Genomic DNA, 15,006 nt, shown 5'->3' on the forward strand with positions numbered 1-15,006 from the left:
CTCGGTCATTCCACTACCTAGAAGGGACTGAAAGTGGACATGAAAAAGACGATGGTTATACGAATAACGCAGACATAGCACTCTGTATAGAAGGAAGAAAAATACGTACGTGTGTTCATGCACAAGAGTGAGTTAAATGCACGCGCGAAAAAAAGAGAATGAAAAAATATCTAGGAGAAGGAAAAGAGACGAGTATTTGTGTTGAAGGAAAATAAAAATGAGTATGACAAAAAATCGTAAACACACGTAGAGACGAAAAAGAAATCTGAGCAATATGAGAACGAAGAAAACCCAGAAAATAGAACAAGCAAAGAGCAAACACGAACTTGAGAGATTCATTCACTTTATCAGTCATCGCATTTTTCGTGTTCTTTTAAATTACGTAACTATCATTATGTTGATTATCTCTCTTACAAATTATCTCTCTTGTCTTGAATGACTGCGAAATTTTATTCTATATACTTTTAATGATTCGAAGTCACAGAAAATATGATTTGAAATTTATAATTTGCTCTTGATTAAAATAAACGTTTTATTATGATATTAATTTTTGGCAAGGAATTAATAATTAATAAATTTTTATCTTTGCAAATATTATTTTTTATTTAAAATTTGTATAAATATTTAAATACATAACTATAACACAGTCTTGCATGTAAAAAATTACAATATTCTGGTTCACTTTTCATATTAAAATTATGAAGAGTGATTTAGGTATCATTAGAATTTTTTGCAAATATCTTGTGACTGTAATTCACAAGTTGATATTTGGCATACAATACAAACAGTTTCAGATTTTGTAGATTATTTCTGTCACTAATTCGCGTTTCTAAATCATCGAATAGGCATATATTTTTCTCTGTGAAAGAGGAACGCAAAATAAATTATCATATTTTTATGACATATTGATAGCACGTTAATTATTCTTTCCTAATTCATTTTTTTATGTTTAGTTAATTAATTGCACGATATAAAGTGAGTTATATTTTGTAATTAGTTATTTAAAGGATCAGAATATTAACATTCTATAGAAATTGATTTTGCGTGGTGCTTATTATCCATATGCAATGTTTGTCGTAATTACCTCCTATTTGATGCGATTTACAGTGTGATTGTGTAATTAGTATCGCTTGACCATTCAAATACGTGTCAATATCTCATTTTATATATCTTACACTATATCCATATGCTTACAATATCAATTTGTGTCGTGAAATAATAAATATTTTCTTTAAATATCACGATTTATAAAAAATTAAAGAAGAAATAAACGAATATATAAAATTAGACAATTTAACAAAATAAGAAATAAGAAATTGGTTCCGTCAGTCGTGCTAAATATATCATTATTAATTTTATATCAAAACATGTATGGTATACTCCCGTTTCTAAAGTTAGAGCTATGCAGATATTTCTTAACAGATAGATGATAAAAGAATAAGTTTTTTATCAAACCGCCGTAATACATCGCACTGAACATCTTACAGAAACGTGAACAAATTCCTTATAATATGTGAATTATGTTCACGTATCTGTCACACGTGTTGCCATGACAGAATAATCCCGAACTGTCGACGCGTATGAGAAAACGTGATGTAATTTGAATAATGTGACGTCGTACATGAATCTTTCATAATATCGAAAGAAAATCCACCCATACACGCACACATACCGAACTGTATTAAATATTCATGATTGCCACGTTACTCGTAGAAAAATGAAAAATGTTTCGGTAAAATTATGCATAATAGCAAGTGGAGTTGACATTTTCACGTTTTGATTACTCGAAATTATTAACGGATTATAAATAAAGAATTTATCTTCAACTTTAATATCAATTTTTTAAACTCTTATCTTATTTTAATTAGGAATATGACATTAATGCTTTTATTGAGGAATCTGTAAATTTCAAACAAATTATGGAATATCTCCGTCAAATATCGCAATATCCGCAATATTATATTATTTTTCCTCCGAGCATCGACTGAGACAAGTATTGACGGCATAAACGTGATACGCTAAGTTCCCATACCACTAAGATAATAATTGATCGCGAAAAACGTGAAAAATTGATTAACTGTATCAAATAAATTATAAAGAGAATAATTTTATAATAAGATGTCACTAGCGCGTTCTCTCTCTCAGATGTCTCATCTTAACAAGTATTTATCGAGATGCAGCGCCACGGCGTTTAAGTAAATCTCCGAATACAAATTAGGAAAAGAAACGGACGGACGAAGCTTCCTGGGATTTTGAAAGGATGATCCACGGAGGATCGGTATAGATTAATTTTCCATTCGATGCGACTCGAGACGTAACGCCATTAAACGCGTTACCGTGTCAGCCGTAACGCGTAAATCACAAGGCGGGAGCACTCGCAGTACCAGCTCATAACTGCGAATTTACTACACGCTGCCCGCTAGTACGTTACTCGTACCTCGAGCCGAATGTTCGCCATTACAGCAGGGTTGGCCGATGTAAGCCGAATAAGTTCACCCGCTTGGGAAACTGATTTATCGCGTTCGAGGGATTGGGTCATTAGTCTTATCCCCGTAACTAATGACTCAATCTCGTCGTCCCCCTCGACTGCAGATTTATCGACCTACAGATCGTACGATTGAACTGAATATTTGTATGGCGGCGAGCGGATGTAAATTCGCGCGAGGAGAGAATCAGCGAGAATCTTATCGCGAATGTGCAGCTCTCATTTCAAATGGGCCCGTCGATCCGCTTAGAAATTACTCCGCACAAATATCGGATTGATAATGATTTAACTCTTTTGGGATGATTGATATTCGCAGAATTCCACTTTTTAAATTAGCTAAATGATTTTGAATATCAATTATAATTTATTAGAGTTTTATAGAATTAATTGTTCTCTGATAAGAATCTGATAAAATTTTAATGTGACAACAGACTTAAGCGAAATCTGTTATTTAAAAATTTATTATTAGTTTGTATTAATTTATTCAATTTATCTACTAAAATAAATACGTCCGCGGATATAATAAAATATTTTAACGTTGATATCTCTACTGGTTTTTGTTGATATTTTTAGCATTCAATGTGTAAAGTTAATGTTTAAATGAACTTTGAGGGAAACTTGATATTACATGACACGTATATACATTACTTGTGCAACTGAAAAGATAAAATGAGAGGACTTAACGTTCTTCATTATTTTAGTTTACTTTGCGAACGTGAAACAGCCGTAATTCAGTCTTTATTAACGCGACACAGTTGGGTTTGTACGTTTATTAGTAATTCGATACGTCTTGTTCACGGTGTCGAGATAATTAATTACTAGTTAAAGACCAACATAATTTTCGTATCTAGTAATGTTATATTCCAAGAAAAGACAAATAGTAATTAACGAAACTTTAATTAGAAACTTCGCGCGCGTGAGAGATAGTTTGATAAATTATATCACTTTCAACGCATTTAATTACGTATAAAATAAAAATCTATATTATGTACACATATATGTATGATTAAATCCGTAACGTATATAGCTTTAATACAAATCTATAAAATAGATATTTCAATTGTACAAATAAACATACGTTGTTTTTTTTTTTAAATCAATTGTGTCAGAAGTAGGAAAACAAAAAGTTTATTGAAAAAATATGTCAAAAAGCATGAAAGATAAGAAATCAAACACAGAGAATAAGATAAAAGGATTTGCTGATATTTGATGTCGAAAGTTTGAAGATAGTATCACATTTAACATAGAGAGGAAACAAAACAGATACACTAGCAAATACGTGCTGTTCCGATGAAAGGATAAAAATAAAGCAAAGCGGAAGCAACTAAAATATGCACGAGGTGATGAAACTTGAAGATGTCTATCGGCATCTCGAAGCTTTCGATACCGAGTATTTCGCGGATAGTACGATCTCATTTCCGCGTGAGTGCTTTCAAATCATCGTCTAGTATTGAAGTTTCTATCAGTTGCAAAAGCTCGTAACGATTTATTGCACGTGCAGAAAAAAAGGTGTTCACGTTTAAACTCGTTAAAATTACTCAGCAGAGAGTTTCTCGCTTCGAGCATTCGTAAATAAATTCGCAAGAGGAACTGTGTTATAAATTAAACATTATTATTGTGATATAATTATAATATCGTAATTAAATGTTGAACGTTACAGCAATTTTGTTATAGTAGGAGCACATAAAAAGTTACGATAAATAAATAATCGAGACTTGTGCAAACATACGGACATATTCGAGTTACAAAGTGTACAGAATTCGAAATTTTTGGCTTTAAACGTTTATTGATGCGGAAAGAATTTGATAACGGTTATATATGAAACGTGAATGAACGACGAAATTATTTATAGGTCAGTTCATGCACACAGAATTTTCATGATTTGGTGAAATCATATAATATAGCGGATGAGCATGAGATAAAGCCAACATCAGTTTTATTAAACTATTTAGAATCGCGTGTCACACACGAGCCTTTATAAATATTTCGCTATTCATTAAATATCTCCAGAATAGAGGGACAAAACGTGACATTTTCCGTTGAATTACGAATACATGTATAATATCTTCGATCGCAAGTTTACACGGAAATTCGGAGTATCACTCCTTGTTATCCCTCGCTTTTCGAAAAGCCATGATACTTTAGACCTAACTGGTCGAGGCTACGGCTAGAATGGCGGTAACTAACATAAATTCGGTCAAGTTAACGCTGCAACACTTTACGGTAACTCTCTTAGTTAGTACCCCTTCCTCCCGCTCTCAGTCGTCCCCCCCCCACCTTGACGCCTCGACGAGGTTGCGCAGCTTCCGGGAACTTGCGAAATTCCACGGTAAGCACTGCACAAATTCTCGGGGGCGATATCATGCTGTAAGAAAGTTCAAGTCGGCGTTATCATTACTCGCACACCGGCGCAATCGCGGATGAAAGTTGGAACGACAGAGGAACAATCCTTCAACTGCCATTCACCGAATAGAAAGGCTTCGTTTTTATTGCGATGAATCCTCGCTCGTTTTATCTCACATTCCGCCCCTGCGTAGTTACGTTGGATTGCAACTTGTAACTTAGCGCAGTTGGAAATTTATTACGCGGATGATAATGGCACGTTTCTCGTTTATAACATTTTGAAGGAAAGTAAAGAATGAATAATTATATAAAAGTTTTACTGTAATTGCAAAGTTATGGCTACTGACCTAATTGACAATTAATACAAAATTTGAATATTTTAAGAGTATCATTGCCGATTTGCTACATTTTTAATTTTCAAATAAGTACATGTAACGTTGAGCGTGGCAATTTAAAAAATATGTAATTTTAATTCCAAAGGTTTTACTCGCGCGCAAGTGATACGCTCAAGAATACGCAGATTGTCCGAGCTACCATGTTTGCGCCTGACAACTAAATAGAAAATTGCACGTATGCTGTTGAAGACACTCTAAAAGTTAGCGTGTAGCCGACGTGACTACAAGCTTAAGCCTTTGTCTGGGCCAACAGCCGTCAGGTTAGAGCGAAAAGAAGAACAGCGGCTTACCGGCACTGCCGGTGGAAGCAAACGCGAAAACTAAAATCCCCGTAAAGCCGCGTGCACGAAGTAGAATAAATTTGCTTTCGGCCTTGGATAAAGTAAAACGATTTTTTTTCATGCACATGCAACTCTACGTTGCGATTATGTTAAAAAAGTTGATGTATTTTGGGAAATTGGGAAAAACTTTATTTGTCGGATAACAATCGCCTTCAAACGATAACGCGAAATCGAAACGCTGATGCTGTTTTACGTAGCAAGCAATATTTACGAAGTAAAACGCGGCCGTACTACTGCAATATAATGTGCTTATCTTTCGGAATTCTCGAAACGCGGGTGATTACTTCGATAAAAATTGCACATATCGAAGTTGTTTATCAGCAACTCGAAATAGCGTGATTCTTTTGTTTTGTTTTTTTTCCCTATTTCACCCAGCATAACAACCAAAGAGAAACGTAGATTACATTAGAAAGATTTTGTAAGTTGGTTATTTCCATCGTTTTTCTGTGTGCAATTTTTTCTTCGAGGAAATTGTGGAAAAATTATTTTGAAAATAGCATTGTTATTAGATTAATATTTTTTAAACAATCCACATGCTTTATTCTCGACATCACATATATCACTGTAATTATTTGCTTATTATTTAGAGCAATATTTTCTTTATTTTATAAAATATATAAAATATCGCGCTATGAAATTGGTTATCGTAATTGGTTATCAATAACGGGGAATTTCTGTTTTATTAAGTTTGCATTGAACCTTGTATAGAATCCTATGGATTAATTGAAAGCTGTGTATGTGTAGAGAGAGGGGAGGGAGGAACATTCCGTAATACCCCGCATATCTAGGGTGGTATTTAGTGGCGCGTCGGTGCTGAAACATGGAAGATGCTGCGGATCATCTCTCGCCTGCATTATCAATATCTCGAGATATTTGCGAGAGCTGTGTACGGGGGTGCCTGCGGCGGCGGAGGCTTTGGCGGATTTACGGGACCGCCTTTCGAAGTTCATCCGTTAATGACCAGGCCTTACCCTCTCAGTCGGCAAGGGTGTAACTTCGCCCGCGAATATTCGAGCCCGCTACTCGTGGCTGGCTTAACTAATGACACGTTGGGGCGATATTGTCGCGCAACTTCCGGCTCCACGGAAACCTCTCTCGCGACCACGCCCCGCTGCCGTCATCGACCGACGTCTCAATGAATTTGACGAAAAGTGAAACGACGATAACTGAAGCCCGAAGTCTGTTTTCGGAAATTCAGTATATAGTGAAAAAATCTCGCCTCTCGCTTTCGGTACCTTTAGCTGTATTTTTCCGTTAAAGAAAAAGTATTTTGTAATATTTTGACGTTGTTAATAATCTGTAGCTTAAGGACTCGGTTAATCGCAAAGTAATAAGTTACGAAACAGCTCCGTTTGCAACTATTATTGTTCTGCGGATTTTGTAAGGTAAAGTCTGAAAGCGTTTAATACTTGATTTTTCCTTCAATTATACGAACTCGTTCGTTGGCTTAACTCTTACCGAAGACGGAGCGAAAAATCCACAATAAGTTCGCCGCTCGTCGATAAGGAGTTAATTACGTTATTTGAATTAGCAATTAAAGAACAGATTTTTCCGCCAACTCCATAGCTACCATATCTCTTTTTTCACGAACAAAGTTAGCTTCGTGGACCAAGTTAATTACAAGTTACGAAATTAGAACTTTACCCGCCTGTACCCGGGTCCCAGGACGCAAATTAATCCAGCAGGATGGGAATACAAGAAAAAGACTATAAGCGGATCCTGTTAAAAATGTCGTCTTCTTAACAACGGTCGAATTGGAACAACGCAATTCGAAAATTAAAACTCCAGGTATCTCATGACAAGAGCCTCTGCTTCTTTCACACATATGTATTTATTTCACATATATATGCAAAACGTATTGTTCTACTCATAGGACGGAAGAACACTTGCGTGGGTATGCAACGATTGAATATTTAAAGCATTACGATTAATTGGCAGATCTTTCCAATTGAAATGGCCGTAATATCTTTTTTTTTTTTTTACGCAAAAAATCCCCCCGCCGCTTTTCAGGACTAAAAGAAGAATTATCATATGTCCACACAAGAATAGAATTTTGAAATTAAAACTAAGTTTTTCTACGGTGCGGCAGAAAATAATAAACTTAGAAGTACTTTTGAAGTTCACTCTTCATTCACACTTATTCGTATTCAACTTGCTACATTTATGACTTCCGCTAAAAGTTTCAGCCTGAAGAATGAATAATGCATTTCGTATCCCATGAACGACGATACATACTGTATTTTATTTTCCAAAATACAGCACTTTGCTAAAGAAACGTCGGGATAAGAGTGCGCCTCGCGAAGAGATACATCAAAGAGCGGAAAAAGTCTTCCCGACGAAAAGACGGATGGCATATTTGAAAGTGAGAGAAGTGAGCCGCGACGCAATAAAAAAGCATGCTTAACGGCCCATTAGGAGAGTCGTAAAAAAGATTAAAGTTGAAGTGCCGTTATGCAAAATTTTGTATTGCTTTCGCATTTTCTGTCCTTTACGTCGCACATGTGTTTATGCGCATCGCACGCGTCAGCGATGTGCGTGCATGCAGATGTAACATAGCAAATTCTGCGTTTGCCCATTGCCGGTAACGTGCGGCGAAAAATACCCAAAAGTAATTTAAATTAGGAAGATATCCCACCCCTGACTATAACACAGCTGCCGTGTCGTTTATTTTTCGTAAATTATACCCCTAAATTATGCCAGAGATCGTACTTTTCCGCGTTTCGAAAACCGTGAATATCGCAGCTGTGAATATACACATAGGGTGACTAAAACAGAACGCAATTAATATTTAAGTATTATATATATATATATATATATATATGATTTATTTAATATCAGTTTAATAATCGGTACGATTTCCGTAGACGCGCGAGAATGCCTTTTAAATCTTAAAATTATATAAGCCTCTAGAATATTTTACAGATAATATTCAACGATAATATCATTAAAGATAAACGTGTGCCAATTAAAAAAATTTTTACGATGATTATATCCATATAATAAATTAATTATTTTTTAGCCAATCCTTTAGTTCTGTAATCAATAATAGAAAGAATTCAAATATTTTTAAAATTCATTTTTAATTTGTACAGCATTTCGAACTATAACATTAAAAATGTTTTTATCACAAATTATGTATAAATCTATACATACTTTGTTATTATTTAAGTAATTTTTGTACAGATCGAATTGCATGCGATTTCAACCACCCTGTATTGCAGCCAGGCTGTGAACGAGGGCGTTGTTTACGACCGATGTGGGGGCGTAATTGAGTGCGCTTAATAAATAAACAAGCTCGTGCTCGGATACGCATCCACGGGATGCACAGGGAGGTGAGCTGTAAAAAATGAATTCATTTTTCAGGGAATGCTGGTCGGCTCGGGAAATATACCGTCGCGACATTCCACTCGAATCGTGAAAGTACGCGTGAAAAGCTGCAATAATCGGTATTGCGTTTAATCAACCACTTTCTAGTCCGCCGGCGCAAAACTAAATTATTATTCGCGTCAGTTATATTAGAGACGGAACAAAGCCTTACATTTTTTTTTTATATTCTATTATCTCCCACCTCTCTCAAAAAACAGTAAAAATTTGATATTAAGTTTAATGGAGATACTCCGGCGGTATATCTTGCTTTGCGCGATTGCGAAAAATCAAAGAGGGAAACTTGAGACAATGGACGAACTGAATCCGTTCGCGTCCTTCCCTCAAGAAACGAATCTTGATTAATGGCGCAAGTTTGCGTTACCATGTCCCGCGCCGGCCATGTTCGGAATGCATAATGGGCGGAATACATTAAAATTCAACCTCGCGGGCAAGCCCGAGAGAAGGATCTTTCTCTTCCTCTTTCGCCCTCTTTCTCTCTCACTCTCGCAACAGCGTCATTCTAAACGTGGAAAATAACATCGTTCTTCTCGCAATTAGCGCGGCGTCTTTGATCGATGACGGCAATTAGGTCGGTCCGCGTCGAATGCACGCGAGAAGTGCATCGGCTGCACACGTCGATCGTTAGGGAAACCCAAGAAAAATCCTCACTGGCTAACCGTAAACGTAACGCCAGTGAGACATCAGTTACGATTTTTCATCGGTCACGTTAATGGCCGATTTGCTGAATAGAGTTGCCGCAGATTTTTCTTCAGACGTCGATGTCTCCATTTCTTGCTACATCGAATTAATTGAAATTAATTGAGAGAGAAATATATATAGAGAGAGAATTGCTCTTCATATCTTTCCAATAGAGAACACAGGTGCAGTCGAATTCGTCTTGCATTGAATTGCGAATTATATTAAAATATATCTATTTGAATCTTTCTTTATATGTGTAATAATACAATCGGATATTATAAATATTTTATTACAATATAATGATATTATAAATATTTTACGCTAATATAATATCAATATATGCAATAAAAGTAATAACATTATTTTTTTACAAAAACATTTTTTATTTTATTTGAAATAATATTCATATTTTTACATGTCTTTGATAAATAATACCGATCCAAAATTTATAATTCTGATGAAATGACATTTTCAATATTTTGAAACTCAATTCTCTTAAGGCACAATAAAATTCTGCCTGCATATTCAACCGATTTAATTTAGTACTGGAAAGTAGAATTTTTTACAGACGTAAAAAGTAGTTCCGCATGTAGTTAACCTTCTTTATTCTTTAAATTTTTTTTACGCGTTTCGCTGAGAGTGAATATGTTATGTAAAACAACGTTTCTCTCTCACCAGTGAGAAAACGTCTAAAAATAATTACTAAAAATTCCATGTATGTACACTTGTGAATATAAATGGTAAATAACAGTAGGAATTTATTTACTTTTATTAACTTTTGAGTTAACACCGTATCTGAACGAGATACACACACACACACATACATTCAGTTTTGTTTATGAATTTTTGTTGTCGCCTTAATGGCGAGGCCAAACTCGTATGACACTGTATATTAGCGCGTTTAATACCGTCTGCAATTTCTAGTTGAAACACGAGCTACGCAGCAATTTCAGCGCAAATTGCCGCGTTTTAATGGCTCCCAGTTGATCCTTTAAACACTTTCGTGCTATATAACATTAAGTAGCTTAATAATTAACTCCTGTGCAGAACTTGCTTTACAGTAAAATTCATCGCTATTTAATTGAAAAATAATATCCTCGTACTGCGACATTTGCATCATTTGCATGTGTCTCTTAAACATTCACGCAATGTCCATTGTTAAACAATTTGCTCATTAACATGTTAAATTTACATTAAACACAACTTAGCGCAGATTAATTTTAGAGTTTGTTTCTATCAACATTTGACACGCATTCTGCATTACTTATATTTATTATACATGAAAAGAACGATTTTACTGAAGTATCTAAAATTTTAATTTGATACAGATCTGAAGGTAATTTTGATGGTTATCCGTATATTCGCGCGCGGCGCGTTAAATTTTTAGATACTTCAACGAAACCTCACTTTCCGTGTAGATTTTCTAGAAACAGTCAGGTATCCGATAATGAAGGGAATAATACAGAGATTTCAATCCTTACGTAAGGGTGGCTCACGTCAATTTCGCGTTGAGAAACCTTAACGTGGCGACTAATCTGAAAACCAGATCGACAACTATCACGGCCGCGCGTGCGCGCAGATTAATAATTATTCTCGTCTATTTTACATAAAAATATGCTTTATGCAATATCGCGCAAATCATCTCGTTCTCGCCTTGACCCGATTTCCCCATCTCGAGGCGATCTCGTGTCCAGCCAGCAGCTGCTGACTTCGTTTACTTAGATTATACATCAAAACTTATCGCGCTTTGTTAAACGAATTATAATATATCGTTAAAATTTAACCCCGCGATATTTATTCGCGCATTAACGAGCGATACCCGGCGGGAGAGATCGCACAAATTGCAGTATCGGCGCGTTTTGCTCCCTTCGAATAATCAGCAATGTATCCTCCGATAATCGTAATATAATAATGTAAATTAAATATCTTCAATATAGTATGACAGCAGAGTTTCAAAACGAGATAATCTCCGCACGTGCAATTTTCGATATCGCGAACGTACCGGGAAAATGAAATACCGCAAGTCAAGTTTTGCGATTCTCGTCCCTACGAATAAGCACTATTTTTGCGTGACATCGAAATCTCGATGTTCGCCGAAAACATGCCAATTTCTATCCCTTTTTGAACTTTATCCTTTCTCCTTTCTATTTTTTGGGGGAATTTATTCCTCTTACACGTGTTCGTTATCCCCTCGATCGATCATTAAGGAAACGTGAGATGTCTTATCGAGGCGCGGCCCTCGTGATAATTCGCGATGAAGGCCGTAGAGCACTCTCTGTTGTAGATAATATCCTTCGGTACACACACACACACACACACACACACACACACACACACACACACACACGTATGGACTTTATGGTGGCGACTTACCTTGTAACTGCCGACCGCGTGCGCGCCATCGTAGATGTAGAGATGGTCGTTGCAGTCTAACTGCAGCTGATCGAATCGGAGCATAAACCGCTGGAGGATGCTGTGAGTCTGAAAAGTAATGGCGCAATCGAGATCCCTCTCATTTTGCGAAGTAAGAACGGCGCCGTCTATCTTCCTGTAGAGATCCCGCAGGAAGTATTTCTTGCAGACGTCGCTCATCTGATCTGTAAGGAAAACAGACGAAAGAGAGTTAATCGATCTGACTACGTAGGATTCGATACATCGCTACACAAATATGTATGTCCTCCAATATTGATTAAATTGCATAAAAACGGGATGTAATTGAAAAAAATTTGGTGTCGCATAAATCAATGATACATGGATATTCATTTTGGAGGCTGTGTATCAGTGATTTCCGGGACATCACAAACTAAAAGACATTTTTTTATAAAAATCTTGCCTCTCTATATCTCTGTCATGAATTTAAATCTTCAAAATTCTAAAATAAGGTACATAAAGAGAACTGCTTTACTAAAAGTACAGCTGGATATAGATCCAGAGATAATTTATAACCTGAAAAATAATTATGTAACACCCTCAAATTGGTTGCTAGAATGTCGAAGCTTTTTGCAGCATTTTTCATCACGCTCGAATGTACTTCACAATTAATTTGACAATCCGACGAAGTTTACTTTCGGCAAAACCGTTATTTTCGCATATACAGGAAGAGTACAAGCATTAAATTAGTACAGGCCGACATTTTCAAAAATTAACGGCGCAAAATGAAAGTCAGCATTTCGACCGACCGCAATACTTCATGTTTCACGTCTCGGCGGAATGAAACAAACATGCAATCGCACTTTTGCTCCATTACGCGTACGCTTTAAAAACTACACTTACGAAGATGAAAATCACGCTTTTTTTTTTCTAGGTCACCGCGCGAAAATTCTACTTTTGCACGCGGGGAGGGGGAGGGGAGATGACGCGCCGCGGCGCCTCGTATATGGTAAATAGCACGCGATGCGCTGCTAGGTCGCGATTGCGCAACCCGGCAGATTTGCGGATTTGCATTTAAAACGAATGATAACGAATGCACGACAGTCGGCAGTCAACGCAGTGTCGTGAAATAAGTTAGAGACGCACTTTGTCCCGGGGCCGGGCCGCGATATTGCGATCGCTGTAGTTTCTCGACATTATGCCGTAACATATTTCGGGAAAACAGGCAACAGAGGTTGCAGTTCTGGAACTCCGCGCTCGCGTCTTCGCCGTCCGCAGAATCTTCCACCTTCTTCCACACCCATTACCATCCCTTTGCAGCTGGGCTCCGCAACATCGAAATTACTTGCCTCCCAGGACCTGCGGTCCCCGTGACGCATGCGTTTGCCTCTCACGCGGCTAAAGCGTAACGCTGCAAAAGCGGTCGTTGCATCCGCCGGACCGCCGCGTTTTCGCCGTCGTGCACAGCGTACGCGGGGTGTGAGTTTATTCGCACGGCGAATAAACAGCCGCGGGAAAATCCAGGGCGAGCGTCGCATCGCGCGCGCGCGCGATCAATTACATAGTAATAATTTGGCCCCGGTCGTTCCGTCGGCAAGATGCGACTATACGCGATAGACGAGAAGCGATGAATTCCGTCGAGCGACGTGTTAATACGGGCGATTAAATTGAATAGATTCGTCTAAATTACATTGAGCTGTTTGAAAGAGAAATTTTTTTTTTTTTTTTTTTTTAAATGTCTTCAATAAAAGTGCGTTCCGCCGCATCTCTCGAGAGCTTCTCGCGCCAAGTTGAGCCCCCGAACCTTTTACGGCGCATTCTACGTCGGTACAACATACTACGTTAGATATAACGCGGGACATTGTACAAATGTATTCGTTTTATCGGCCTGCGACTTGGTGTAATAACAACTTTGTCAAGCTGTTAACTTTTACTGCCATTGGTATGAAGTTTTACGAGTCTTTCCTACGAGGCCCTCGCGTCGCCCCACGTCCGTCGAACACGTACGTTGCGTTGCACATCTGGGTGAGGCGGGTGAAACAGGAAAAACGTGACTCACCGCTAAGTAATGTATTATGGCACGCGCAGGTGGCATTCCGGCATCGGCGATGCGGAGGCCACCGTGTCGATGCCTCTTGGGCCTGTATTCCCCTCCCCCGATCGCACATGAATCGAGAACCGATGTGCAATACTTCTTCCGTATCGACAAACGTCGCTATTTTTGTAACGGAACGACGAATTGAAGATACGTCCGATAATTGCAACATGCATATTCCATCCTTGTAAGTCAAACGTTTCGACGGAACATAAAAGCGCCATTACCTTAATATCGAAGCAAGCTGGAGGTTTCTGTCGTCTAGGGTACTCAGGACAAGTAAAAACGGCACGGGAAATTTTAACGTTTGAAACTTCGCGGATTCACAAAAGGCCTTTGTGCAATAGGGCAAAACTGAAAGTCTTAAAGAGACTAAATTCGACAGCCGGAGGGGGGAGGGCCTTAGGGAGCAGAAAAACAAGTACAGGGGGCACAAATCTTCGTCGAGTTCGGGATCAGTTTTTGGGAACATAAATTTTGTACGAACAGGGAGAATATCCAGGAGAGAACTATTTTCTCAGACAACCATGATTTAGCGAATTTAGCGAATAAGTAACTTTATTGTAGTAAGAAGTTTCGCCTCTCAAACTTCTCTTGTGCGAGATGAGCCGCACTACAGACAAAATTTATAAATTTCTTTCTTAAGATTTTCGATAGGATATTTTTGAAAAGTGGAAATAAAACAGAATTTTCTTAAGTTAGTTAGGATCATGATTTTTTAAACCAATTATGAAAGAATTTTTTAAGAAAAGGTAGTAAAAGTTAAAAACTTTAAAAATAAATTTTTCGTTTTTTTGCATTTTTTAAGTCTCGAATGTACCAAATTAAACGATGTAAATATTTTAAAAAGTATATTTTTTATTCAGCACATTAATATATCAGAATGGTTTTCCAATAAATTCTTAGAGGTCT

General features: G+C 37.3%; 2 protein-coding genes across 5 annotated transcripts in view; one reads left to right on the forward strand and one right to left on the reverse strand.

The window, feature by feature from the left end:
- Positions 1-15,006, forward strand: part of LOC105837360 — a 184,464-nt gene that overhangs the window by 57,604 nt on the left and 111,854 nt on the right. The window lies entirely within an intron of this gene.
- LOC105837359 overlaps positions 1-15,006 on the reverse strand; it is a 160,407-nt gene that overhangs the window by 47,699 nt on the left and 97,702 nt on the right. For both annotated transcript variants that reach the window (XM_036289117.1, XM_012682075.3), the window contains exon 2: positions 12,003-12,226. In XM_036289117.1, the coding sequence (XP_036145010.1) occupies positions 12,003-12,226 (224 nt within the window). The remainder of the gene's footprint in view (positions 1-12,002; positions 12,227-15,006) is intronic.

Source organism: Monomorium pharaonis, chromosome 6, assembly GCF_013373865.1.
Source record: "Monomorium pharaonis isolate MP-MQ-018 chromosome 6, ASM1337386v2, whole genome shotgun sequence".
Lineage (NCBI taxonomy): Eukaryota > Metazoa > Arthropoda > Insecta > Hymenoptera > Formicidae > Monomorium > Monomorium pharaonis.